The sequence below is a fragment of the Heloderma suspectum genome, chromosome 5 (genome assembly GCF_057233095.1).
Source record: "Heloderma suspectum isolate Gila_16-S chromosome 5, 16-S_ref, whole genome shotgun sequence".
NCBI classification, from domain to species: domain Eukaryota; kingdom Metazoa; phylum Chordata; class Lepidosauria; order Squamata; family Helodermatidae; genus Heloderma; species Heloderma suspectum.
The window spans coordinates 73,666,583-73,692,960 of NC_139462.1; the positions used below are offsets into that span (position 1 = coordinate 73,666,583).

At 43.5% G+C, this 26,378-nt stretch overlaps 1 protein-coding gene and 1 pseudogene across 1 annotated transcript; one reads left to right on the top strand and one right to left on the bottom strand.

Moving 5' to 3' along the window:
• The first annotated feature begins 5,528 nt into the window (after positions 1-5,528).
• Positions 5,529-21,394, top strand: MSMO1 (methylsterol monooxygenase 1). The gene is made up of 6 exons (XM_084856395.1): positions 5,529-5,566; positions 10,114-10,418; positions 12,814-12,962; positions 16,292-16,418; positions 18,308-18,462; positions 20,429-21,394. The coding sequence occupies exons 2-6, from the start codon at positions 10,167-10,169 to the stop codon at positions 20,634-20,636; spliced, it is 891 nt and encodes a 296-aa protein (XP_084712521.1). The 5' UTR covers positions 5,529-5,566; positions 10,114-10,166; the 3' UTR covers positions 20,637-21,394.
• A 2,417-nt stretch (positions 21,395-23,811) lies between these two features.
• Positions 23,812-23,977, bottom strand: LOC146344013 (U2 spliceosomal RNA; annotated as a pseudogene).
• Between the last annotated feature and the right edge of the window lie 2,401 nt (positions 23,978-26,378).

The window sequence follows — 26,378 nt, forward strand, 5'->3', positions numbered from 1 at the left end:
ATGAGCATTGTCTTTAAGGCACAGTTCATCTTCTCAACTTGACTTGTGGATTGAGGTTTTCAAGGGGGGTGTAGCTTCTAGTTAGTTTGTTATGCCTGGGTCACTACTTGCGTCACTTGTCTAACAAAATGCGGCCCCTGATTTGATTCACTCTCTTTAGGTAACAAGAGCCTAGGGATTACTTTTTAACAGGATCTTGGCTACTGTCTGTGTGGTGCAGTCGATTGGTTTTATTATTACTAGCAGGTACCGATAGCCATGAGTCTGGGGCAACTCTGAAAAGTCAATTTCAAATCTCTGAAAAGGATAGTAAGCGCATGGGTAACTTCTCATTTGAGCTGGGGGCTCAAACATCTTTGAATTGTTTTTGAGGCACAAAGGGCAGTCAGCCACTGCTCTCAGGTCTTGGTCCAACCTGAAGGAGGTGCTATCTGCCTCGGGCGCACCCAAAATCGGGGTGTTAAAGGGGGATGATCCCTTTATTAGCTAACCATAATTTTTTGAACTTCCCAATGAGCGGCTTCAAGCCTGCACAGGTGGCTTTCCTCAGAGGATACTGCCTCACGCACACAGGGCTCTCTCCCTTTTTAAAGATTTTAACTGGTGTTATGCATTTGCTCGGGCAGGGGTTCTGTCTGCCCACACACATGGATCAACATTCTCTAAAATCTCAGTCCCTTTGGCCTCTGACATAATCTCAATTGCTTGAAGGGCCATCTGCTAATTTGAGCCCTGCATTATTGGCAGCTGTACTACAATCTGATTATCACGGAATAAGATTTTAGCTTGCAGTTTTGTTAACAAGGCCCGCCCCAAGAGGGCAACCAGGTATGCAGGTGAAACTACAAAGGCATGTGCCAGTATGTTATTTCCAATCTTTGTGAGGAGGGGCTTATACACGGGCAATTTAGTTTTTTTTCCCTTTAATTTCTTTTACAGTTACATGCTTTCCACTTTCTCTCGCCGGGGGGTGGGGGCGGGCTTCACAGGGATCATAGAAAATGTGGCTCCAGTATCTACTAGGGCCTCACAGTCCCTGCCACTAACCATTACTTTTACCTTGGGATTCTCCCAAGCGTTTGTTCATAGGGTGGTGGCCCTTCAGCTAGACTCCCCCCCCGCCGAAGGACCCTGCCCGCATTTGGCAGCCTTCAGGGTGAGTCTCTTTTCTCTTTCAACTCTGGACAACTCCAGTGTCTCTTCTCTTGACAATACGCACATTTGTTGAGCCCCGGTCGGCCCTTTCCTCCCCCCCCCCCCGTCGCTTCTGTGCTCTCAAGCCGCGGTTTATATCTCCGCCCATGGTGGCTGCCAGCATTGCTTTTTCCTTTTTCCAGGAATGGCACTCTTTTCATGTGCTCTCACGTGCACCATAACTCTAAAAATTTCATGAACTGGGGTCTGATAAGGCTAAAGCAGGTGATGATATTAAGGTTTGCTTCAATGTAAGAAAAGCCTTTTTTATTTTAATTGTCCACTTCTAGTGGGTAATATTTTTGTTAAAGCTTCGTACGGGGGCTTTGCCCCTTTTTATGGCTACTATAGCCTCCCTCTTGTAACAGGCACACTTATTTTTTGGCTTGCCTGTTCTGCAGATCATGTTTCAAATTCTCTGTGCCATGCACCAGTTTTAACTCTTTGTCTTCTCTGCAAGTTAGGCTGTTTGCCATTGCTTCGACAGAGACTCACTTGCTTAGATCTTCTTACTAATCTCAACTACACACATTTGGGATAAGCTCTCTTTCTTTTTTAAGCCTTTTTGTCTGCTACTTTCTTCTGCCTTCTTTTATACCTTTTTCATATCATTAAAATCTAACACCATGACTGGAAAACATTTGTTTTGCGTCGTAGGGCATGGTGGAGCAGATCTAACAATTATACCTCTCCTCTGACTGCATGGTCAGGGCCCATCAAGTTCAAGGGAAGGGCATTCTCCTACATGCAAAGAGTTCCAAGCCACCATTTTTGCATCGGCAACTCCACGCTGCATGATTTTTGGCAGAGTGTCAGGTTTGCCTCTGAGCAAATGGAATGTCAGAACAGTTCAGATTTTGAGAAAGAGCTGGAACACATGGGGCAGGAACTTTCTCAGGCTTCAGAAACACAGCTGAGCTTAGAAGTATCATGGGAGAATGGGGGACTCTTTCCCTCTCACCTCTTAAGTTAAGAGAATTTGCTGTCCCCCTTTTTAAAGAGAAACTAACTTTCATAGTTTCTCTTTGAACTTTTTGAAGGCTGTTTCCTTTGTAGTCTGTGAATCTCTAGCAATTTGCATCTGTGTGCTTCATTAGGGTAAATGAAATCAAAGCCTTGGAAATCATAGAATAGTAGGGTTGGAAGGGGCTTACAAGGCCATCGAGTCCAACCCCCTGCTCAGTGCAGGAATCCAAATCAGAGCATCCCTGACAGATGGCTGTCCAGCCTCATCTTGAATGCCTCCAGTGTGGGAGAACCCACCACCTCCTTAGGTAATGGGTTCCATTGTCGTATTGCTCTAACAGTCAGGACATTTCTCCTGATGTTCAGCCGGAATCCAGCTTCCTGTCACTTGAGCCCATTATTCCCTGTCCTGCACTCTGGGATGATCAAGAAGAGATCCTGGCCTTCCTCTCTGGGACAACCTTTCAAGTACTTGAAGAGCGCTATCAGATCTCCCCTCAGTCTTCTCTTCTCAAGGCTAAATATGCCCAGTTCTTTCAGTCAAATGCAGCTTTTTATCTGAGTGTTGAAATCACAAATCAAACTGTACTCTGAGTTGATCACAAACAAACACATAATCTACAACAATGGGAGTTTAAGGCTATGACAAGCCTCACAGTAATTTTTACGGCAGGTCTTTAACTGTCCAAAGTTCCAGTCCATGTGCAGAGTGCCTCTCGAAAGTCTGAACAATGATAGATCTAAACAAAGAAGGCTTTGGGCCATAAAGAAGGGATGTTATTAACAAAAGCTCTCTGTCTCTTCATCAGTTCAAATGGGGAAGGTGTAACCTTACACCTCTTCCAGATTCCTCCACAGATAAGAACAGAGCGGTGCTGCTCAGCTTTCCAGCTGTGATGCTTTTCTTGTTTTTTGCAAATCTCACTCTTTTGTCAGGTCCTCACAGACACCTTCCAGCCTCTCTGCTTGCTAAGGCTAAACCAGTGGGGCGAGGGGGGTTAGGTAACTCCCCCTTGGCTCTGCTCTGAGTAGGCTGACAGAGATAAGCTTACACAGACCTGATATTTTAAGAACTTGCTCTGTCTTTGTTTCTTGACTTTGCCACAGTCTTTAAGACTTCAAACAAATCTCTTTCTTCAGAAGTTGCAACTTTTTCAACTGCTTTTGCTTCTTCTAACAAACTTGGATACCGTGGCAGACAAACTGTCTCTGGAGGGCCCCCTCCCTCCCCCAACAACCTCTCCTCCCAACCTAACAGACCGAATAAGATGAGGAGGAGCTCAGGGCTCCTTGGGCAGGGTCTCCTAATCTTCAAGCTCCTTCCATGGGGCTTGAATCGGGGAGAACAGGGGCTTTGGGCTTCACCTCAGAGCATACCATCATGACTTTACAATATTGAACTTTATATTCAACCTTTTCTCGCCTTCAGTGGATTTTGGTTGGCACTTATCCAAATGCTGATAACCTCACTTTCCCTGAGGCAAATCTATCTCACTACTTGATTCAGACAGCACCCAGGGCCTCTTGCCCCTGCGGTCCTTTGCCAGTAACACATTTACACATCTGTAACTAAGGGGGATTCTTTCCGCCCCAATTCAACCAACAATCAATATAGGGGAATTGATCCCATTGCCCATTATTCACCACATTTTTATATACAGCATTTATAAGATTTACATCGAAGGATCCTATGTCTGGCCAACTAATTCCAAATGCTGGCCAGTCCAGCTGGCAAAAGAAGGTCAATTTACCCTTGGCCATCTTAATTCTAAAATCTCTTTTGAACTTCCTAAAGTTCTTGAGCATGCATTCCAGTGGGGTTGCAGAGTTTTCTTAACGGGAGCTACCCGACCCCATTGTGCCTACCTCTATTCAAAACCATACACGGAGCCTGACAAACCTCAGACACTCCGAAGGCAACTCAAACAGAAAGACACAAGGGAAATCAAATACTTACTCCACCCAGCACCCTGGCGCTATCCCTTCGGACCTGTTCAGCCTGGTTGACTCAGTCAATGGAGTCCACGCCTTTAACCTCCCGGGTGTCTCGACCCCCGTTCTCTGGTGCCGTGGCAGACCTCAAAGGCGGTCCGGCGCGCCCCACAGGCACCTTCGCCGGTCCTGTCGTTTGACCCCGGGGTGAACCGAGGGGACTCCTGACTGCTCGCCAGATTGTTGCACAAAATGCTAGTTTCGCCCCCTGGAGGCTAGTCCAATTTGCCCCAAAGAGGAGAGTCAACTTCAGGCTGAGTCCAACTCGATTTTATTGTTTGCAAACAGTTCGACAGAGGAGCTCACGCTCAAAAGCAGAGTCGACTCTGGGCAACCCCCGCGCTACAGTTTCATCACCTCAGCTTGCATTCCTCAGCCAGTGTGTTATTTTTGATTGGTTGCCAGCTGTTTGCCTAGCAACCTTATCTTAGGGTTACTGTCTGCTCATTCCAGGCATGCGCAGCTCTTACAATACTACGTGCTGCTTAAGACACATACAGTTGCTTTTACTACACAGTGGTGGGCAGAAAATAGATCTCCAGATGTTTTGGACTTAAACTCCCAGCGTTCCTGACCATTGGCTATGCTGGGAGTTGAAGTCCAAAACACCTGGAGATCTACCTTCTGCCCACCCATCCCTGATCTAAAAGCATGCTTACTATGAAACAAGTCCCCCTTGAGGCCCAAAAACGTTCCATACGACTTGAAGATGGACTCCTCTTGCCAGCAAAAAAAGGGAATTTAAGAACCAGTAAGGGTGCAATCCTATCCATGCTTATCCAGAAAAAATTCCTACAGCTCCCAGCATGCCCCAGCCAGCCATGCGGGCCCCAGGATGCTGGGAGCTGTAGGGCTTTTTCTGTCTAAAAATGCATAGGATTGCACCCTAAGTTAACACAATACCCCATTTCTGTTTAGGAGGGGGAAATGCTTACGTTGCATAGGAAAGTAGCAATGATATGCAGCCGCACTTGGAAGCAAGTTCTAGTTAAACATGTATGGGATAGGCTTGGCCTGAAAGGCTGCAAGCAGATTTCATCCAAGCGAACGTGCTTGAACGTGCATATAGCAGGAAAGAAGCAGTCGTTCTCCGGTTTCCATGGTAACCTTCCGCCTCAGGCAGCCTCTTGCCTCCTGCTCTTCTCCTTCTCGTCGTCGTTGGACCGACTCCCCATCCGATTGGCTACCTCCGGAAATCTGACTATCCTCACTCCATCCCTTCTTCCAATGGCAGCCCGCGGGACCTCCTGTGTTCTCGGTCCGGCGCACGCCTGACCGCGACGAATTCTCGCGCGGTAGCCAATCGGAGCGGCGAAGGCGGCCCTCTGCGGCCAATGGAGAAAGCGTATTTCAGGAGCTGGTGTTGAAGGCGGATATTGTTGTCGGGTGTCGAGGAGAGCTGGAGCTTGTCGAGGTAAGTGGCTGCCCAGGTTAACTGGTGAACGGCGGTGGCCCCGGGGTGGGCTGGTGGCCTCGAGGGTTCGGCCTGTGGTGCTCTTGCTCCGTTCCTAAATTCTGTGGGCAGCCTAGTGCCTTTGTGGCCCCTGAAGTAGGTGCCTCCGGGAAGCCCACAGGCAGGACATGAGGGCAATACGCCCCTCTCGCTCTTGTTTCCCAGAAGAAACTGGTACTCCGAGTCCTGCTGCCTCGGATCCTCCAGGCAAGCTATAGCCGACATGACTAGTGCCATCGGTTCTAAAAGCAAGTTCTAGAAGCCAGCATGATATTAGTGTTGCAGGTGTTCAGTGGGAGATTTCTCAAATGCATATTTTGTTTATGCAGCTCGGATTCTTGTTGTATCATGCTAAAATGCCTGAGGGCATGGTAGCGTTTGGGAGGAATGGGACGCCATCCTCCCAAAAGACTCTTAGGGGCACTGTGTGTGGCTGTGACACATTTGCTTTGAAGATGGATGTCTTGCCATCCTTGCCCCCCGAAATCACTGTTGGCTCCATATTGGGGGAAGCAAACCGCCCATGGGCTGGAAAGAAGCTCTCCCCTTGACGCAGTGGAATCTTCAAATCCAGCAGTTTGCTTTTCATCATAGGAGTTGGTGACTGAAATTGAAGCGTTTGACTTTCATTGGGATGAGGACTCTGCTGAGGAATGGGGGCAGGGTTTTTTCATCTTTCAACAGTGACACAGATTACACTTTCTTTGTCACACAGTACCCAGTAGGAGACGTTTGAGTACCAAAGCTCATCCCTACTTGCATAGCCCACTAGAATGCAATGTGTTTGGTGGAGAGTGTAATCCTGAGAAATGTGGATACATTCATTCCTCAAGGGAATTCTGTTATTTCTTTATTGTGGAGTTTATACCCAGATCTTCAGACCTTAGCTCCTAGGATGGCTAACATAAAATTCTCTCCTTTCTCTTCTATTGCTGATGCCAGCGAAGAGTGCTGGTACCTATGAAGAGAAGGAAAAAAGTCATATAACTTGATTTTATTCCTCATCTAATAAAGGTTAATGAATAACTGTGGAGTCCAGCTTTCAGTCCGATGCATTAGTAATGGCCTCATGGGGTAAGGGGTAAGAGTTTGCTAGTCCAGTAGATAAGAACATAAGAAGAGCAATGCTGGATCAGACCAAGGATCCATCTAGCCCAGCATTATTTTCACACAGTGGCCAACCACCTGCCAACAGGAAACATACGATCAGGACATGAATGCAAGAGCACCCTCCTGCCCATGTTCCCCAGCAACTGATATACATAGATATGCTGCCTCTGATACTGGAGGTAACATATGGCCATCAAGACTAGTAGCTATTGATAGTCTTATGCTCCATGAATTTGTTCAACTGCCTTTTAAAGCCATCCTAATTGGTGGCCATCACTACATCTTGTTGCAGTCAATTCCATAGTTTAATTATGCACTGTGTGAAGAAGTACTTCTTTTTGTCTGTCCTGCATCTCCCACCAATCAGCTTCATGGGATGACCCTGGGTTCTAGTATTATGAGAGGGTAAGAAAAATGTCTCCCTGTCCACTTTCTCCACAACATGCATAATTTTGTACACCTCTATTATATCTTCCCTTACTTGCCTTTTTTCTAAGCTAAGCAAGCCCAGGTGTTGTAACCCTTTTCACATAAAGGAATTTATCCAGCCCCTTGATTATTTTAAGGCACAATCCTATGCATGTTTAGACAGAAAAAAAGTCTTAAAACTCCTGGCCAGCTAGCGAATGCTGGGAGTTTTAGGACTTTTTTTTTGTCCAAACATGCATAGGATTGTGCCTTTAGTTGCCCTTTTCTGCACTTTTTCCAACTCTACAGTATCCTTTTTTAGATGCGGTGACCAAAACTGTACACAGTATTCCAAGTGTGGTTGCATCATAGATTTGTATAAGGGAAGTATGATCTTGGCAATTTTATTTTCATAGAATCATAGAATAGTAGGGTTGGAAGGGGCCTATAATACCATTGAGTCCAACCCCCTGCTTGATGCAGGAATCTAAGTCAAAGCATCCCTGGCAGATGGCTGTCCAACTTCATCTTGAATGCCTCTAGTGTGGGAGAGCCCACTACCTCAATAGGTAATTGGTTCCATTGTCATATTGTGCTAACAGTCAGGAAGTTCCTGATGTTCAGCTGGAATCTGGCTTCCTGTAATTTGAGCCCATTATTCCGTGTCCTGCACTCTGGGATGACCAAGAAGAGCTCCTGGCCTTCCTCTCTGTGAGAAGCTTTCAAGCACTTGAAGAGCACTATCATATCTCCCCTCAGTCTTCTGTTCTCAAGCCTAAACATGCCCAGTTCTTTCAGTTTCTCCTCACAGGGCTTTGTTCCAGTCCCCTGATGATCTTTGTTGCCCAACTCTGAACCTTCTCCAGTTTGTCTGCATCCTTCTTAAAGTGTGGTGCCCAGAACTGGACACAGTACTCCAGATGAGGCCTAACCAGTGCTGAGTAGAGGGGAACTAGTACTTCCCGGGATTCAGAAGCTATACTTCTATTAATACAGCCCAAAATAGCATTTGCCTTTTTGGCAGCCACATCACATTGTTGGCTCATAGTCACCTTGTGATCTACAATTCCAAGATCCTTCTCGCTTGTAGTGTTGTTGAGCCAAGTATCCCCCATCTTGTAACTGTGTGTTTGGTTTCTTTTTCATAGGAGCAGAACTTGGCATTTATCCCTATTAAATGTCATTCTGTTGTTTTCTGCCCAGCACTCCAGTCTATCAAGATCACTTTCAAATTTTGTTTCTGTCTTCCATGATATTAGCTATCCTGCCCAATTTTGTGTCATCGTCAAATTTGATCAGCATTCCCTGCACCTCCTCCAAGTCATTAATAAAAATGTTGACAAGCACTGGGCCCAGGACTGAGCCCTGTGGTACCCCACTCGTTACCTCTCCCCAGTTTGAGAAGGTCCCATTGATAAGCACTCTTTGAGTCTGATTCTGTAGCCAACTGTGGATCCACCGGATCGTTGTTTCATCTAGCCCACTTTGAGCTAGTTAGCTCATCAGGATATCATGGGGCACTTTGTCGAAAGCTTTGCTGAAGTCGAGGTATATTATATCCACAGCATTCTCACAGTCCACAAGGGAGGTTTGTTGTTGTTCAGTCGTGTCCGACTCTTCGTGACCCCATGGACCATAGCACGCCAGGCCTTCCTGTCCTCCGCTCTCTCCCGGAGCGTGCTCAGGTTCATATTCATTGCATCGGCGATGCTATCTAGCCATCTCATCCTCTGCCGTCCCCTTCTCCTTTTGCCTTCAGTCTTTCCCAGCATCAGGGTCTTTTCCAGAGAGTTTTCTCTTCGCATTAGGTGGCCAAAATAGTTGAGCTTCAGCTTCAGTATCTGTCCTTCCAATGAGCACTCAGAGTTGATTTCCTTTAGGATTGACTGATTTGACCTCCTTGCAGTCCAGGGGACTCGTAAGAGTCTTCTCCAGCACCAAATGAGATCAGATTCATCTGGCAGGACTTGTTCTTGACAAATCCATGTTGGCTTGGAGTAATCACTGCATTGTTTTCAAGGTGCTTCCAGATGGATTGCTTTATAATCTGCTCCAGAATTTTCCCAGGGATTGATGTCAGTCTGACTAGTTTGTAGTTCTCAGGTTCTTCTTTTTTGACGATTCAGTTCCTTTCCTTATTATTCCTAACATGGAATTTGTTGTTTTCGCAGCAGCCACGCACTGGGTTGACATTTTCATCAAGCTGTCCACCACAACCCCAAGATCTCTTCTCCTCCTACCAGTTCCTTCAGTTTAGAGAAGTTTCCTTGTGAAAGTCAAATGTGACTATGTTGGACTTCCTTGGCAATTTTCCACTTAAATATGTATTAAATTTGATAGCTCTGTGGTTACTGATTCCAACTGGTTCAACAACACTCACATCTCATACTAAATGGCGACACCATTTAGTATTAGATCCAGGGTTGCCTCCCCTCTGGTCAGTTCCATGACCAACTGTTCTAGGGCACAGTCATTTAGGGTATTGAGAAATTTAACCTCTTTGTCATGACTGGAACATATATTTATCTAGTCAGTGTGGTAGAAATTGAAATCACCCATTATTTCAATACCTGCTAGTTTGGAGGTCTCCCTGATTTTGTTTTCCATCTCAAGATCACACTGAGCATTCCAGTTTGGGAGACAATAGCATATTCCTAGTACTAAACGAGTTTTGGAGCCCACTGTTGTCACCCACAGCGCTTCTGTGGAGGAGTCTGCCGCTTTGGGGCTTTCTAATCTGCTTCACACTTTTTATTCTACAAGGGAGCACTAACAAGGTCCACCCATTTCTGTACAGGAAGAACTAATTAAACAGCTGTATCTGACCTTTGTTCATCCTAACCTGGACAAGAGCTTACTCCCCACTTGTTCATATACACTGCTGGAGGAGGTTTTATGTAGGGTGAAGGTTGCACTTATTCCTGCTGGTTGATCTTCTAAAATATCTTCTTGGTTATTGAGTGTTATCATTAATTTTTGATGTATTGCAGAGTCATAGAAATCCTGTAGAGAAGCTACTTGTGTGATGTTCCAGAACTGAACGATGGCAACTAACAACAGTGGCATATTTAATTCCGCTTACCTGGCTGTAGAATACATAGACTCTTTCTTGCCTGAGAACCCGCTACAACAGCCATTTAAAAATGTTTGGGTATATATGCTGAATAACTACACTAAGTTCCAGATTGCAACCTGGGGATCACTTCTCATTCATGAACTTTCCTATTTTTTACTGTGTCTGCCTGGATTTATATTTCAGTTTATACCTTACATGCAAAAGTATAAAATACAACAGGTAAGAGGGAACTTTTTCTCACATGAGAAATTCCAGTCCTAACCTAGCTCTAGCAAGTGGCACAACCTTGGAAAGGTAGTTTCACTCTGCTCTTGTAGTAAACCTGTTATTTTATTTTATGCAATTCTTGTCACTTATATTTTGGTGGGCCATTCTTTTCATTACTAATCACTTTGGGTGGTGTTTAGCTTTGTGCAATGCTATTCTTTGGTGCTGTTGGAAGACTGGCCTCTAGCTTGGATGCTTTCGTTTAAATAAATGCTTGTGTTTTCTGTTTTGTCCTGTCACGAAATTGTGGAAAATAGAAGGGTGAAACAAGATTGCCCCAGATTACTTGTTATGTTGTTAGGTGTTCGTTATTACCTTGCTCAGTACCTCAAAGAGGAGCTAATGTTGCCAAGTTTATTAGGCTGCAGTTCTGTGCACACTATGGAATACACCCCATTGAAAGAATGACAGTTACTTATATATATGCAACGAGTGAACATGCAATCATGCGAGTGAACATGCAATAGGATTGTGTTGTTAAAATAGTAAATTAAGGAAGGGGAACATATTGGATCATCACTAATTTCCCTTGACTGGCTAACTGGAAGCTTCAAAGCAGTTAGAGCGTTGCCCCTGTAAATCGGGGTCCCCAATTTTTTTGGACCTGTGGGCACATTTGGAAAATTAAGACCACCACAAAATGCCTAATCAGTGGATCACCACTTTCGCATCTATGGATCTTAGGCTACATCTTATTCAGCAAAAACTTTCATCTCATGTCCGCTAGGTATCGCAGAATCTCTTTATTAAGGGCTTATCTAATTTGGCTAATTGCTGGTGATGCGATACAGCTAATGCTTTTTTTAAACCTTTCTTTTGGCAATGCCCAGTAGTTGCTTCTTTTGGGGAGGAGGTACATTCTGTACTGCAGCACTCTTTAATATTCACTGATGTACACACTCTTTTAAATTATTTACCTGCTGGTCAGCAAAATGGATTCTTTGCACCCTTTTGACAGCTAAAAGACCAATATTACAACACTGGAAGGATAAACACTCGCCCCCTATAATGCAATGAGTTGAGGATCTTACAATGCTTTCAATATTTGAACGGATGACATATAGATGCCACCTTCAGATGGACACTTATTTAAATATTTGGTTCACTCTTGTTGAAACCGATGTATAATTGTGAAAAAGTTATATGCAGTTCATACAAATCCATGTATATTAAAAATGGGGGGGGGGGAGTTAAAATTAAAAAATACATTTTGTGTGCCTGTAGGCACTACGCTGGGGACCTATTTGCAGGCACCATTGGAGGTGACTGCAGGCACTGCATTGGGAACCCCTGCTGTAAATAGCACCAGCCTGAAGCACTCTTACTAGTTTTTAACAGTACGGTGCTCGTGAAGTACACTCAAGGAAGCTGACCTGATATCTGTACAGTATATATATATATATCACCATAAATGTTGACCGTTACAGCAACACATCACAGAAAATACTAAATCAGGACATTTTGTATCACATATCATTCCAGTGATGTCTCCAGTATTGACTGAAAGGTAGTCCCATTTCAAGAGAATGAAGGGGCCTTCCAGTGTTTTAGCTGGTATAGAATATGGTAGCTGACTTCTGTGTGACAAGGCCACCACTAGTATGTTACGACAGTGCTTAAGGGGCCGTGATGGTTTCCTGTAGCCTTCTTGGAACAGTATGCTCACCCTAAAGCCATAAATGCCTTGGGCCCTACATACTGTAATTGCTTTCTTTTGACCTGAAAATAGCAGTGAGCCTGCATTTGCAATGTTGGTTCATTACAATAAACCCAGGCCACATGGGCAGTTGTGGTGCTGTTTCCAGGTTGAAAAAAATCTATATATTCCAACAGTATCTTAATACTCCTCATTCTTGTCTGCCATAAGAAATCAAACAGTGCTGAAACAGAAATCTGGACTGGAGTAGTAACTTGGGAATCAACAGCTGAGATGCAGTTCTGAAACACTGTTAATTCCAGTCACCAGTACACCTACCTTTTTCCAACTGACTTTCACTGATCCATAATTTCATTTCCCCAGAGTAAATCTGCTGCTTTGTTGGGTAATATCAATTGAAATTTATCCAGACAGACGTGGCTGAGCTTTTGTTACTTTTTACCGGCGTTTCTCAACCTTGGGTCTCCAGATGTTGGACTATATAACTCTCATTACCACTGGCCATGCTGACTCAGGCTGATAGGAGTTGTAGTTCAACAACATCCAGGCACCCAAGGTTGGGAAAAGCTGCTTTAAACAATAGCTAGTATTTCTTCCCTTGTATATTTGCATCTCAAATATTGGCATCAGAGTGTTCTGTTCTGTTTCTATTGATAAACTATGCATCATATAAATCCCTTTTTGTTACAGGATAAGCCAGAAACAAGGGAAAGACAATGGAAATGTTTCAAAACACTTATGTTCAATCACTTTTTTATTCAGCTGCCTCTGATATGTGGCACCTATTATTTCACAGAGTACTTCAATATTCCTTATGAATGGGAAAGCATGCCAAGATGGTAAGTAGACAGAGTTTAGTTATGTTAATAATCTTATGCAATGGAGGGAGCAATCATGTGACCACTCAACACTGTTTTTTCTGTTTCTGGGAACTGAGGTAGGAGCCAGGGCTCTGACCTCGGTTCCCAGAAACTGCTCCCCCGCCCCCTTGTAGCCTTTGCGGTTCTCTCCATACCAGCTATGTTGCCACACTCAGAGACGAGGAAAAGGGGGCGGTCCTGGGGGAGGGGAGGAGACTGCAGAAGCTGCGTTATGCCTCCCTCCTGCTCCAAAGCTACCTGGCTACACAGATGAAATCTCCTATCTAGCAAAAAATGCAGGGTGACCAGAACACGGAGGCGAGGGTGCTCTGGCCACCCTGCATTGGATAGTTGTCAGCTTCCAAGTTTGGAGGCTGACGGCTATCTCCATAGGATTGTGCTCTAAATTATATAAGGTGGTCTTCCCCAACCCAGTGCCTTCCAAATGTGTCAGATTATAACTGCCATTATCCCTTGCCAGCATGCTGGGAGTTGTAATCCAGCACATCAGGTTGGTGAAGGCTGGTATTTGGCAATATACTTCAACAGAGCAGCGTTTCTCAAGTACTACTTTGGTCAACCATTGGGATAAATTTTTCATCTTTCTGTGCTTTAAACTACTCACTAGTCTACTGTTCAATAGTTTCATGCTGAACTTCCTCTGTGGCTCATAAAGTGTTCTTGTCATTACAGATTTGATATGTTTCTGATAAAGTCACAAGGCTTGGCAGTGCCAGCTTGCATTATTACGTATCATAGCAAATACAGTACAACTTTCGTCTCTCTAAATAGAAGAGATTTTATTGCATTTGAAACATTTTTCCTTGGTTTCTTGGGAACAGAGTAGTAATGGATCCCATCAGCATCTACAGTCAGGGCCAGAAATATTGGAACAAGGATAACTGTTTTGGCAGTTGGCCTCTGTACACCACCACATTGAAGTTGAAAGGAAACACACCCAGATGGGAGCGAAGTCAGGACTTTCAGCTGTAATTCAAGGGGTTTGACAAAATTGGGGCACTAACCATTCAGGAAGGACAGCCAGTTGCATACACACACACCCCTCGTTGGTGGCTCATAGGTAATGGAACAAACCAACATCATTTCAAACTTAAGGATCATCTTTAATACCTGGATGAAAATCCTTTGCAGTCAATGACTGCCTGAAGTCTGGAACCCATGCACATGACCAAATGCTGAGTTTCCTCCCTCGACATGCTTTGCCAGGCCTTTACTGCAGGCAGCTGCCTTCAGCTGCTGCTTGTTTGGGGGTCTTTCTGCCTTCAGTCTTGTCTTCAGTAAGTGAAAAGCATGCTCTATTGGGTTGGGATCAGGTGACTGACTTGGCCATTGAAGAACATCCCACTTCTTTGCCTGGAGAAACTCTTGGGTAGCTTTTGCTGTATGTTTTGGGTCATTCTCCATCTTCAATATGAAGCGGTGTCCTATCAGTTTGGCAGCATTCGGCTGAATCGGAGCAGAAAGTATAGCCCTATACACTTCAGAGTTCATCCTGCTGCTTTTATCTGCAGTCAGGTCATCAAAAAACACCAGTGACCTGGTTCCATTGGCAGCCATACATGCCCATGCCATAACACTGCCTCCACCATGTTTGACAGATGATGTGGCATGCTTTGGATCATGAGCTGTTCCTTTCCTTCTCCATACGTTTCTCTTCCCATCATTCTGGCACAAGTTAATCTTGGTTTCATCAGTCCAAAGAATCTTATTCCAGAACTGGGCAGGCTTTTTAAGGTGTTTGCTGGCAAAGGCTAATCTGGCCGGTCTGTTCTTGAGGATTACCAGTGGTTTGCATCTTGTTGTGAAGTCTCTGTATTTACATTCATAAAGCCTTCTCTTGACTGTAGATGTTGACAATGACATGCCTACCTCCTCAAGAGCGTTCTTGACCTGGATAGATGTCGTGAAAGAGTTCCTCTTCACCGTGAGCGGAATTCTGCGGTCATCCACTTTAGTTGTCCTCCGTGGTCTACCAGGCCTTTTGCTGTTGCTGAGCTTGCCAGTTAATTCCTTCTTTTTCAGGATGTTCCAAACTGTTGTGTTGGCCACTCCCACTGTTTTTGCTATCTCTCTGATGGGTTTATGTTGTTTCCTCAGCCTAATGATGGCCTCCTTCACTGGCATGGACACCTCTTTGGACCTCATGTTGGGAATTCCAGTGAACAGCTACCAAATGCAAATGTAACACTCAGAACCACCTCCAGGCCTTTTATCTGCTTGATTGGTCATGGTGTACCCAGGAAACAGGCCACACCTGACCATGCAGCTGCTTGTCAGCTGTTTGTTCCATTACTTATGAGCCACCAACGATGGGTGTGTGTGTATGCCACTGGCTGTGCTTTCTGAATGGTTAGTGCCCCACTTTTGTCACACCCCTTGAATTACAGCTGAAAGTCCTGACTTCACTCCCATCTGGGTGTGTTTCCTTTCAACTTTGATGTGGTGGTGTACAGAGGCCAAATGCCAAAAGTTATCCTCGTTCCAATATTTCTGGCCCTGACTGTATAAGTGTGATCTTCCCATATGTTAAATCTTTAGTTTATTTGATTTTAGCCCCATGTCATATACTGCAGCCCAGCCAGATTAAATTAATTCATTCAAAATATTTGAGGCTGCCTTTAAGGGCAAGAAGCCTCTTAAGACGCCTTCCAAGATAACAATACAACAGTACACTTCAAATTATTAATAAAAGCATGGTGATAATAAAAACAATCATCCAGTCTCAAAATACACAAAAATCCAACTAATAATTACATTGTAAAATCTACCATCTTATCTATTCAATGTGGGTCTAGCCTTGTTTCTAGGTGTGTGCTTTGTTCATAGATTTTAAACACAATTAGTTGTTTGTCTTCTTTTTAAGAATATGATAACCAGGATCTGGTGTGCGTTATCCATGAAATGAGTGGAAATGTAAAGAGATGGGTGCTTAAAACATGTGTATGGTGCAATACAACTGCTGCACTTTAAGCAATTCTTACCCAACCTGTCTTGGAGAGTGCAGGATACATAAACAAACCTTGAACAATAATTTCACTGTGCTCATTGCCCTCTGGTTAAGGGATGCTGGGAGTTGTAGGACTTCTTTCTGCCTAAGCATGCATAGTATTGCACCCTAAACATGTGAAGTTCCTATTTCTTGCTGAATATTTGTAAGCTTCTCCCCTTGCAAGCAATTGTTTCTTAAAAACAATAGTACCAGTTTTATGGCCAGAAATAGAATTATACAAGAAAAAGGTGGGTTTGGGCTGTTTTACCTCTCCTTCAATATTTTTTCCCCTCAAAAGGTATGGGCTGCTTGCCCAGTGTCTTGGATGTGCTGTGGTTGAGGATACCTGGCATTATTTCCTGCATAGACTCCTGCATCACAAGAGAATATATAAGTACATCCACAAAGTGCATCATGAATTTGTTGTATGTATTGTTGTAAGTTTATGGATTGCATAGTTAATGTATGAGTCATGGGCATATACATTTGTTGGAGGGGGTGTTAATTATTGTTTTGGAGACAGAGAGAACAAACCAGCAGGTTGGGCAAGCTATTTTCATCAAGAGTTTTATAGTGCTATAGTTCAGACTTTGAAATTGCAGTGATTCATCTCAGCCAATGCTGGTGGATCACTAAACACAGAAATAATTAAATATCTTGGGTAAAATCCAGTGCCACTGCTGGTGGCCACAATGTAGCGCTTCTGGGGGTAAGCACCAAAACAAGCAGAAATGCTTGTTTCTGGAAGGGGCAAGTTGCTCTCCTTGCAGAAACAGGTGTTTCCGCTCATTTTGGCACTTACCCCCAGAAGCACTACATCACGGCCGCCAGTGGTAGGGGCTGCACACTTGCTGCCACCACCGGCAGTGTGCCTGGGATGCCCTTGCAAGGGCAGCATTGGTTTCTACCCCTTAAGTGCAGTTCTGTAGACATATTTCTTTCCATACCAATGGTAGCTACAAAACAAATACGGAAAACCTCTTTGCAATGATCTCCTTAAGCAGCCCTATACTAGATCCTGCTATTTGTTCACTAGCTTTGTATTATGAACTCTGAGTGGCAGTGACGCTCGAAGTTCTCAGGTCTTTCCCATCACGTGCTGCCTGAGATGCTTTAAGTGGAGATTCCAGAGGTTGAACCTGGGGCCGTGTGCATGCAAAGCATGTGCAGTATAACTAAGCTATGGTCCCTCACTAAGGGTTCCAGCTTGCACTGGATTGTAAAACTGTTCTGTAGTGTAAAGTTTTTCTTGAGTAGCTGACTTCTGTTGCTGACGTAACATTTCCAGTAGGGAGCATAAAGCAGAGATTCAAACAATCGCTTGCATGACCTTAAAAGATGTCACTGAATAGATATAGTGTATCCAGCTACGAGTTGCTTCTGTTCTAGCTGTTTTGCTGGGGCTTCTTACTATGGCTGTCCTTAGATGAGGCATTTATCGTGCACTTGTGATTGGTCACTCATGGAAGTTTGCGGGTCATTAACATGACACTGTCATCGTCCAGGGCACATCCAGCGGGTTTTTTAATCTTTATCCCACAAAACCCAACCCAGAAGATAATCCGCTATTTAAATATAAATCTGCTTTAATGGCTGTGTGTAAATGTGTGGTTTTGCTATAACCACAGCCTGGAAAGTAGAAGTCATTGGGCTAGCAGGAAAAGCACAATTGCCCTTCCCCCTTCCTCCAGCATGTCTTCCCGTTGACCTGGGCTAGGAGGAGAGTTTTCTTGGCTGGGTTAGGAGAGGCTCAAAGCGAGCGTGGAGCTGGCTGTGGAGGAAGAAGAGGGAGATGGCAACCCACCATGTAAACAGCTGACGGCAACAAAGCCACACACTCTCCCTGTGCTGCTTTGGAGAGAGAGGAAGAGAGATACTTGAATCCCTTGGGAGACCCACTGATTCACACTCTCTGTCTCCCCCCCCCCGCCCCCCAGCTGCAGAAAACGTGCCTGTGTAAAGAACTGATCTTTATCTCACATAAAATGCAGCAAGAGCAGCCCCTGTACATTGCAAAACAAAAAGCTTTGTGTGATGAGGCTCTTAGTCTTCTAAGTCTTCATTATATACTACTGGATGGCTATAGTGTTTCAGGAGCAGTCTGGAAAATTCTTAGATTTAGAGATGGGGTTATCTCAATGTATTCATTCCTGCTTTTCCTGTGGTAAACCCAGGGTCTGACCACTAGAGGGGAGAGAATTCTGCTAAAACAGGCTGGTCAAGTAGGAAGCATAGATTTCAAACTTAAATTACTTGTATAGTTGTATGTGTCTTGGTGGGCAGCAAAATTGATGCATTTTTCCTTCCTCCTTAGGCTCCATTTGGGATGCAGGCTGAATATGCACATCCTCTAGAAACCCTTATCCTTGGGGCTGGATTTTTCATTGGAATAATAGTCTTTTGTAATCATGTGATTCTTCTGTGGGCGTGGCTAATTTTTCGCTTGATGGAGACCATTGATGTCCACAGGTAATCTCCTTTTGTTACTTAGTAATGATTCCTTGTGGTCACATGTAGAACTACACATCCACCAAGTAATGACCGGAAAGATTTTTTTTCAATTCTTAATTAAATGTTAAGGACTCCCTGTAAACATCTTTATTGTACAAGTCTGAATTTAAGGATAGGGGATGTGTCTCAGTAATTGATCACATGCTTTGCAGACAGAAGGCCCAAGGTCCAATCCCCAGCATCTACAGGTAGCGCTAGAAAAATTGGGGTCTGAAACCCTGGAGAGCTGCTACCAGTCAGTGACCTACTTCACATGTAACAGCAATTCTTGGGTTGTTTAACCCAGGAACTGTCAGTATTTAGTGGGAGCAAGCATTCCTGAGTTGTTATTCTGATGTCAGAACCTGGAAACTCTGGCTTATTTGGCGGATAAGCAGCTCAAAGTTAACCCAACAATAAACCATGGTTTAACTCTGGTTTGTTTAGCCCCTGTACAGCCCAGATTTTCTGGGTTTAGATTTCACAATAACAACCCAGTTCACTCGCTGCCACTCAGCCCCAACAACCCATGGGCTGCTGTTGTGTGCAGACCTGGTCAGTGTTGATAATTCTGAGCTAGATGGACCAAGGCTCCAACTTGGTATAAGGCAGCTTCCTATGTTCCTAAGTCTGGAATCCTAGTAATAAGTTTCATTGAATTTAATGGAGCTTGCATATGATTAAATATACATAGGTTTGTGCTGCACATAGTTTTTCAAAGAGTGAGTCTACACATTCTCAACCACAAGCTTACACATTATTTTAATTTATTTGGCAAAGGAAGGTCAACTGAAGTTCCACATAAGTGAACTATAAAAGCTGCTCCATGATACTTCACAGTGTGATTGATAATGGTTTGATTCAGGCATAATGGAAGACCATGCAATCTGGATAAGCCTATATAAGATTTGGACTCACAGTTGTCGTCGTTGTCCCCTTCACATGGCACAGAGGAGATAAAAAGCTTCCACTTTTGATATTAAACTAACCACAGGTCCTGTGAACCAAGCTAATGACTAGAGCATATGGAATACTTTAGCAAAACCTGGAGATTCAGGTTATTACACCTCAACACGTCACTGTCATCTGATAAGCAGCCTTCAGCTTCTTCTGGTTCATTCCCCTCAATCAGTCAATTATATTTTGTGGATGGAGTTTGTCATACAGCATATGCCTGGAAAACAAAAGTGAAAACCCTATTTCTGTTTTAAAATGGCACTTGGGAAGTACAGTAAGATGCCCTTAAAAAGATGTATGTAGTTCTCCTGTCTCACTGCTTAGGAAGGACCTAATCTTTCTCATGTTCAGGACATGGCAAATGCTCAGGTCACCAGAGCTGTCAGCCAAAATTAAGCACTTTTATGTCCTATTGATTTCAGTGGGAGTGGTTTAAGTACATTCTTAATTCTCCTACTTAAGGAGACAGATGTTATGCCTGTTTATGCTGCAGAAGTGTATAGTACTCAATGAACTGTGCCCTAATTCATATAACAGTATCTTCTGTTACTTCTCCCTGGAGAGCCCACATTCATTCAAACAGCTCCCTCATTTCTCTGCCTGGTATAGTGTGGAAAATGTTAAAATATTCACATAATCTTCTTGCAGTACAGCATGTATGAACAATACAAAAATAAGAGAGAGACTCCTTAATAACCCCCTGAAGGGCTTTTTTTCTACATCGATAATTTCAGAAGTATATTGTCCAGTGGCATAGTCTTTGAACTTCAGAGGTTTTAAAACCAAGTTGATACTGAATGAAGAAAATGTCTAAGGCTGCAATCTCAATACCCATTCATCTGGTAGTAAGCTGCACGAAACGCGGGGCGACTTACTTCTGAGTAGACATGCATAGGATTACACTGCGCGCCTTTAACACTAGTTCATTAAACAGAGAATGTGAGAATTGTCTTTGGATCAGTATTGAAATATGCCTCTTTTTCTCTAGTGGCTACGATGTTCCTCTGAATCCTTTGCATTTGGTGCCTTTCTATGCTGGGGCTCGCTTTCATGATTTTCACCATATGAACTTCATTGGTAACTATGCATCAACCTTCACGTGGTGGGATAAACTCTTTGGTACAGACTCTCAGTTCAACTCTTACACAGAGAGAGTGAAGAAACTGGAGCACATGGTGGAAAAGAAGACAAAATAAATTTCCCACTGGAAACAGAAGGGGGAAGCACTCAACAGTTGCAAATGGCTGCAATGTGCTTTTGGGTAAAACTGGAAGATTTTAACACATGTTGCAATGCAAAGCAAAATACTGCTTTTAATTGAAGTCTAAAGGGAAAGCCTACTGAGTCTTGTCTGTATAGTAGGAAAAAACATTAACTACTGCATCTTCCTAATGGAAATGTTTTTTCTATTTTATACATAAGTAAAGCATATATATATATATTTGAGTAAAAGGTAAAGATGAAGGCCATGAATTTGAAAGTTTGTAAAGAACAGTATTTCCATTAGAGTTTGATAGAACTATTATAATTTTGGGTGGCATGAATGTTAAACTCTCTTTAAATGTGTAAAAACCAGTCATGAAAACTGATTTTGCCAGCTTTCTAAATGTGAATTACTAAGTAGAACTTCCTTGGGAGCAAAAATATTGGGAAAAGAGTGTTTTGGCAAATTTGCACATGTTAACATCCATTTTAAAACGTTTCCAAGTCTGGTGTTAGAAGATTTTTTAGATTTGAGAGAAGACATTTTTTCATAATTTGCCAGGAGGAGCCGGTTTATTCTATTTTAATGAATCTACTCTGTCAGTGTAGTTAGTGTTATACATAACCGTGAACTACTGAATTGTTGCTATATTTTGCGCTTGTGGCTGACAAAAAAAAAAGTAGAGATGCTCTGACATTTTCTTACGTTTACCATGCAACAAATAAAACCATATTAGGATTCGAACTATATTTCCCTGTCCTTTCATTAACTTTTCACGTTCAGAAAAGATGCTGATGTGTGACTAATGTTTGAGAATATAGATCCACATAGACTAGCACTTCGTAGTTTTATCTATGCATGCTCTCAAGCAACATTATGAGTTACTTTTCTACAACAGTCACATTAGTAAGCATAGATTGAAAAACTATAGTTTTCATAGCAGCTGGTTTTATTCTGAGTAGATAATGACCCCTGCTGAGCTGTTGGAGAAGAGTGTGGCTACTGAAACTAGACTCTGGAGACTACAGGTTAGCCTTCTCCAGCCCTCATGCCCTGGCTGTCAATTTATGAGAGTTGTAGTCCAACACATCTTGAGGGCACCAGGTTTGGGAAGGCTGCAATAGATAATTAAAAAAAAAAGTAAAGGTGTCCCCAACAAGTCGTGTCCGACTCTAGGGTGCGGTGCTCATCCCCGTTTCTAAGCCAAAGAGCCAGCGCTGTCTGAAGACGCTTCCGTGGTCATGTGGCCGGCATGACTGAACACCGAGGTGCACGGAACGCTGCACCTTCCCGCCGAGGCGGTACCTATTTATCTACTTGCGATTTCTTGCTTTTGAACTGCTAGGTTGGCAGAAGCTGGGACTGAAGACAGGAGCTCACTCCGTCACGTAGCACTCGGGTCTCGAACTGCTGACCTGCCGACCTTCCAGTCTGCAGTTCAGCGTCTTAACCACTAAGCCACCGTGGCCCTACGCAATAGATAATAGGCTCTATTAACTCCACCCTACCTCCACACACAATCTAAATTATTTCTAAGTAAGTGGTTTGGTAGCTATCAAACAACAACACTCGTGTTACCATGGGTGTTGGCCATAGATTGATCTTGGATAGTCTTCAGCTTACATTAGTCCTTAGTTACACAGATGTAGGGGCATCATACATAGGGGTTGCAGGGCTGCACTGCTGGGCCTGCCCTCAAGTTTGAACAAGTTCCTTGCCTCATTCTCCCCCTCCAATATGCACATGTTAGGCACAGACATCTGCAGGGGGGAAACTACACACATCTAGCTGTGTGAGCTAGAACCCTGATCATACAGGGTTCCAGCTCATGTGGACTTCCCCTGCAGATGCAATGGAAAAGAAAAGGCTAGTATGGCATTAAACTGGGACCCAAGGTTTCCTTGGGTGGAGGCTTGAACCAGAACAGTAAAATGGAAAGTAACTCCTATATTTGAATCCAGCCATTGATTCTGATTAGGGATGTCGAGAGGAATCTGGATTAGGGGGGGGGGGGGGGCTTGCCAAGCTTTAGTCAGCTCAGCCCCCCAAGCTGACTAAACAGCTTTAGAGTGCAATCCTATGCAAGTTTGGACAGAAAAAAGTCCTACAACTCCTAGCGTTCCTTAGCCAGCATGGCTGTCTGGGGAATGCTGGGAGTTATAGGACTTTTTTCTGACTAAAGATGCCTAGGATTTCACCTTCAGTTTAGCTCGCTTTCCCGTGAGCTGGCCCGACTTGATCTGCCTTGAATCAGGTCAGCTCATGGATTTCTGGGGTTTTTAAAATGTGTGTAAAGCAATTTGCGTAAAGTTCAGCCATAATTTGTGTAAATGGCTTTTTATGCCAACCTCCACCCCCCCAACAACCCCTGACAAAGCTCCCAGATTTTTTTTAGGGGGGGGACCCAGCTTGGCTTGCAAGTGCAAACTACGTCAAGGGCACCACAGGAATCCATCAGGTCCAAAAAAGGCTGGATTTCCCAGCAATGGACATCCCTAATTCTGACCCATGGATTATAGAGAACCCCATTTCTCCAGCCCTGATTTTAACCATTCACAGTTCTGTTCTCCTTGGGTTATACAGTAATTAATAATGCAAATGAACTGGTGTGCGCTATATACATATGTATATGTATGTGTATATATTTTCTACCCTTCACTCAACTTGTATGCCTCTCCCCAGACAAGCAACCAGCCATGTGATTGCAAACATTCTGCTTCACTTAGAGGCCTCCTGTTCACATTTAAGAGAGCGGACACAAAGCACCCATTAAAAGGAAATTAAAACCATCTGTGATCTGAAGTCAAAGAAAATTCAACTAGCTGTAGCAACACTTGCAGTTAAGCAGAATATGGAGACATTTCGCTGTTTTGATTTTGTATATTAAAGTATGAAAACTATGTATGACTAAATCATATGCTGAAATGTATTAACACACCTTCAGATACGTTTTATGTGCTTGCATATCACTGCACTTGGAGGGTTTCCCCTCTATAACAAGATAGAGAACTTGATAAAATCAGACACCACATGGTTACTTTAGCAACCAATGGGTTAATTTGGTCCGCTCTTTTAACTACTGTCTGTTCTCTAGGTTCCCTTCTTGATGAGATGTTAGCTCACAGGTGAGGGGATCTTCAGCAGCAGAATAGTCATATTTATTTAAGACATCATCCCATATTGAAATAGTGCAAGTCTTATGTATTCCTTATAAATACAAAGCTTTTTAGTGGGCATGTAGTTATATATTATAGGTCAGTACAAAAAAACTTAGTTACTCCAGCTGTATTACACACACTATACTTGATCTTAGCCAAAAGGCCGAGAAGCGATGCCAGCTGTATTATTAAAATTTTCACCTTTTCCTCATCTGTTCCTACATTCCTACATTTGTTTCATAACTGATTCAGAACCATTTCATTTGTTTTTGTAACTTAACATTAATTTTGTTTGCCATCAATTTCAGTGGGAGACCCTGCCAGTTTTCTTCTGCCTGTAACTTTGGTATTTTGTATCTTATTGGTGTGAATTTTATTAGACATCCTATTACTTCTCCAGGGTATTGGTCCTGCCAAATATCAGACAGAGAGAACAAAAAAAAAAATCCATATCCAATTAGCTTCTCATGGCTTTCAGTGGGGGAAGACAGCTGCTCTTCTGCTTGTAGCTTATGTGTTTTGCGTCTAATTACATGACATGTTAGTTCTAGAAGGTGTTGTAGGTCTTCATAGAACCGATCAACGTCAGCTTCTTCGGCCTCAGTGGTTGGGGCATAGACTTGAATTACTGTGATGTTGAATGGTTTGCCTTGGATTCATACTGAGATCATTCTATCGTTTTTGAGATTGTACCCCAGTACTGCTTTTCCCACCCTTTTGTTGACTATGAGTGCTACTCCATTTCTTCTAAGGGATTCTTGCCCATAGTAGTAGATACAATGGTCACCTGAATTAAATTCGCCCATGCTTGTCCATTTTAGTTCGCTGATTCCCAAAATGCCGATGTTCAATCTTGCCATCTCATGTTTGACCACCTCCAGCTTACATTGATTCATTGATCTTACATTCCAGGTTCCTAAACAATATTGTTCTTTACAGCATCGGACTTTCTTTTCACCACCAGACACATCCACAGCTGAGTGTCCTTTCGGCTTTGGCCCAGCCGCTTCACTCTTTCTGGCGCTACTTGGAAATACCCTCTGCTCTTCCCCAGTAGTATATTGGACACCTTCTGACCTGAGGGGCTCATCTTCCAGCGTCATATGACCCTGATGCTGGGAAAGACTGAAGGCAAAAGGAGAAGGGGGCGGCGGAGAATGAGATGGCTAGATAGCATCACCGATGCAATGAATATGAACTTGAGCATGCTCGGGGAGAGAGCGGAGGATAGGAAGGCCTGGCATGCTATGGTCCATGGGGTCACGAGTCGGACATGACTTAACGACTGAACAACAACATGACATGTTATGGCATCATACGATGCCCACATGGCACCAAACCTACCACATTTGAGACAGATAAGACAGTGCCCCCATTTTATAGGCAATTTTAAAAGGCATACAGATACAGTCTAAATACTTCTCTCTTCCCCTCTCTCTGTGACCTTCCTGTTATGTATGCAGGCTGTTCCAGCAGGACTCCAATTAAAATAAATGAGATGGATATATTTTGTGGGTGTGTGATGACGATGACGCCATCAGTGTGCATGGTGTGTTTTACAGAGTAGTGTGGTTTGGATCCAGAGAAAGCTCAGTGGAATAAATTCTGGTGGTGGCGAGGTTCTGCAAACTGTTGTGCGGGAGGTAGCAGAAGACTGCACAATATGGACTAGCACAAGCATGTGCCTTGAGACATCGCATAAGACCTTGTTGCATGAGAGTGATCAGTGCCTTCTACAGGACCAATTGGTAGCATGCGTCTTGAGACTTTGTGCATCACATTGCTCAACGCGTTGTGCTAATAGCAAACCACTGGACTGCTGTTCTCCTTTCTCATGCAAGGATCTTGCACTAAGTTGAGAAAAGCTCTTCCATTGACAGATGGGCACCTCTTGATCCAACCCTATATATTTTGAGTGAATGAACTTTTTCATAGATACGATGAGTATTTTGAAATATGCTTTGCTTCTTTTAGTGCTAAGACAGGTATCCACTGAAACATGTCAGGCATCTTAATGCTGCTTTGAGGCTTTGTCTCATTTTTGTTTTGCTTTGTTTTCTTATGCTCCCTCCTCACCTCTTTTCTTTCCTGTCTCAGCTTACAAGTCACAAGTTTTGCAGGTTTGTCTATTGTACTCATGCTACATGGATGAGTTTTTCATTGCAATGAAAACTTTGCCGTTCAATAAAGGGAAAACCTTTTTCTTTCAATGGGGAAAAAACAGAGAGAAAGAGGGCGGGGTTGCTTCTCCCCCAGACCTGGCCTGGAACTGAACTCTCCTCTCTGAAGCTAAGACTTGCAAGGCTGTGTGTTCTAACTTGCTTCTGCTGCTGCCTTTCTATTGCTGATCCTCTCCATAATCTTGCCAAGTAAGTAGCAAATGCTCGCTATCTTAATGAAACACATAATCTAGTAAAAGCAATCCATGCACGTATCTGATGTGTGTGTAGATAAATCACCAGATCTCAGTACACTTCCAGTTTCCACTAAACTCGATGGACGTGACTGATGCAGATGGAATAAAGCTTCGGCTATTGGGAGGTATAGAAATTAAATAAATAAATAAATAAATAAAG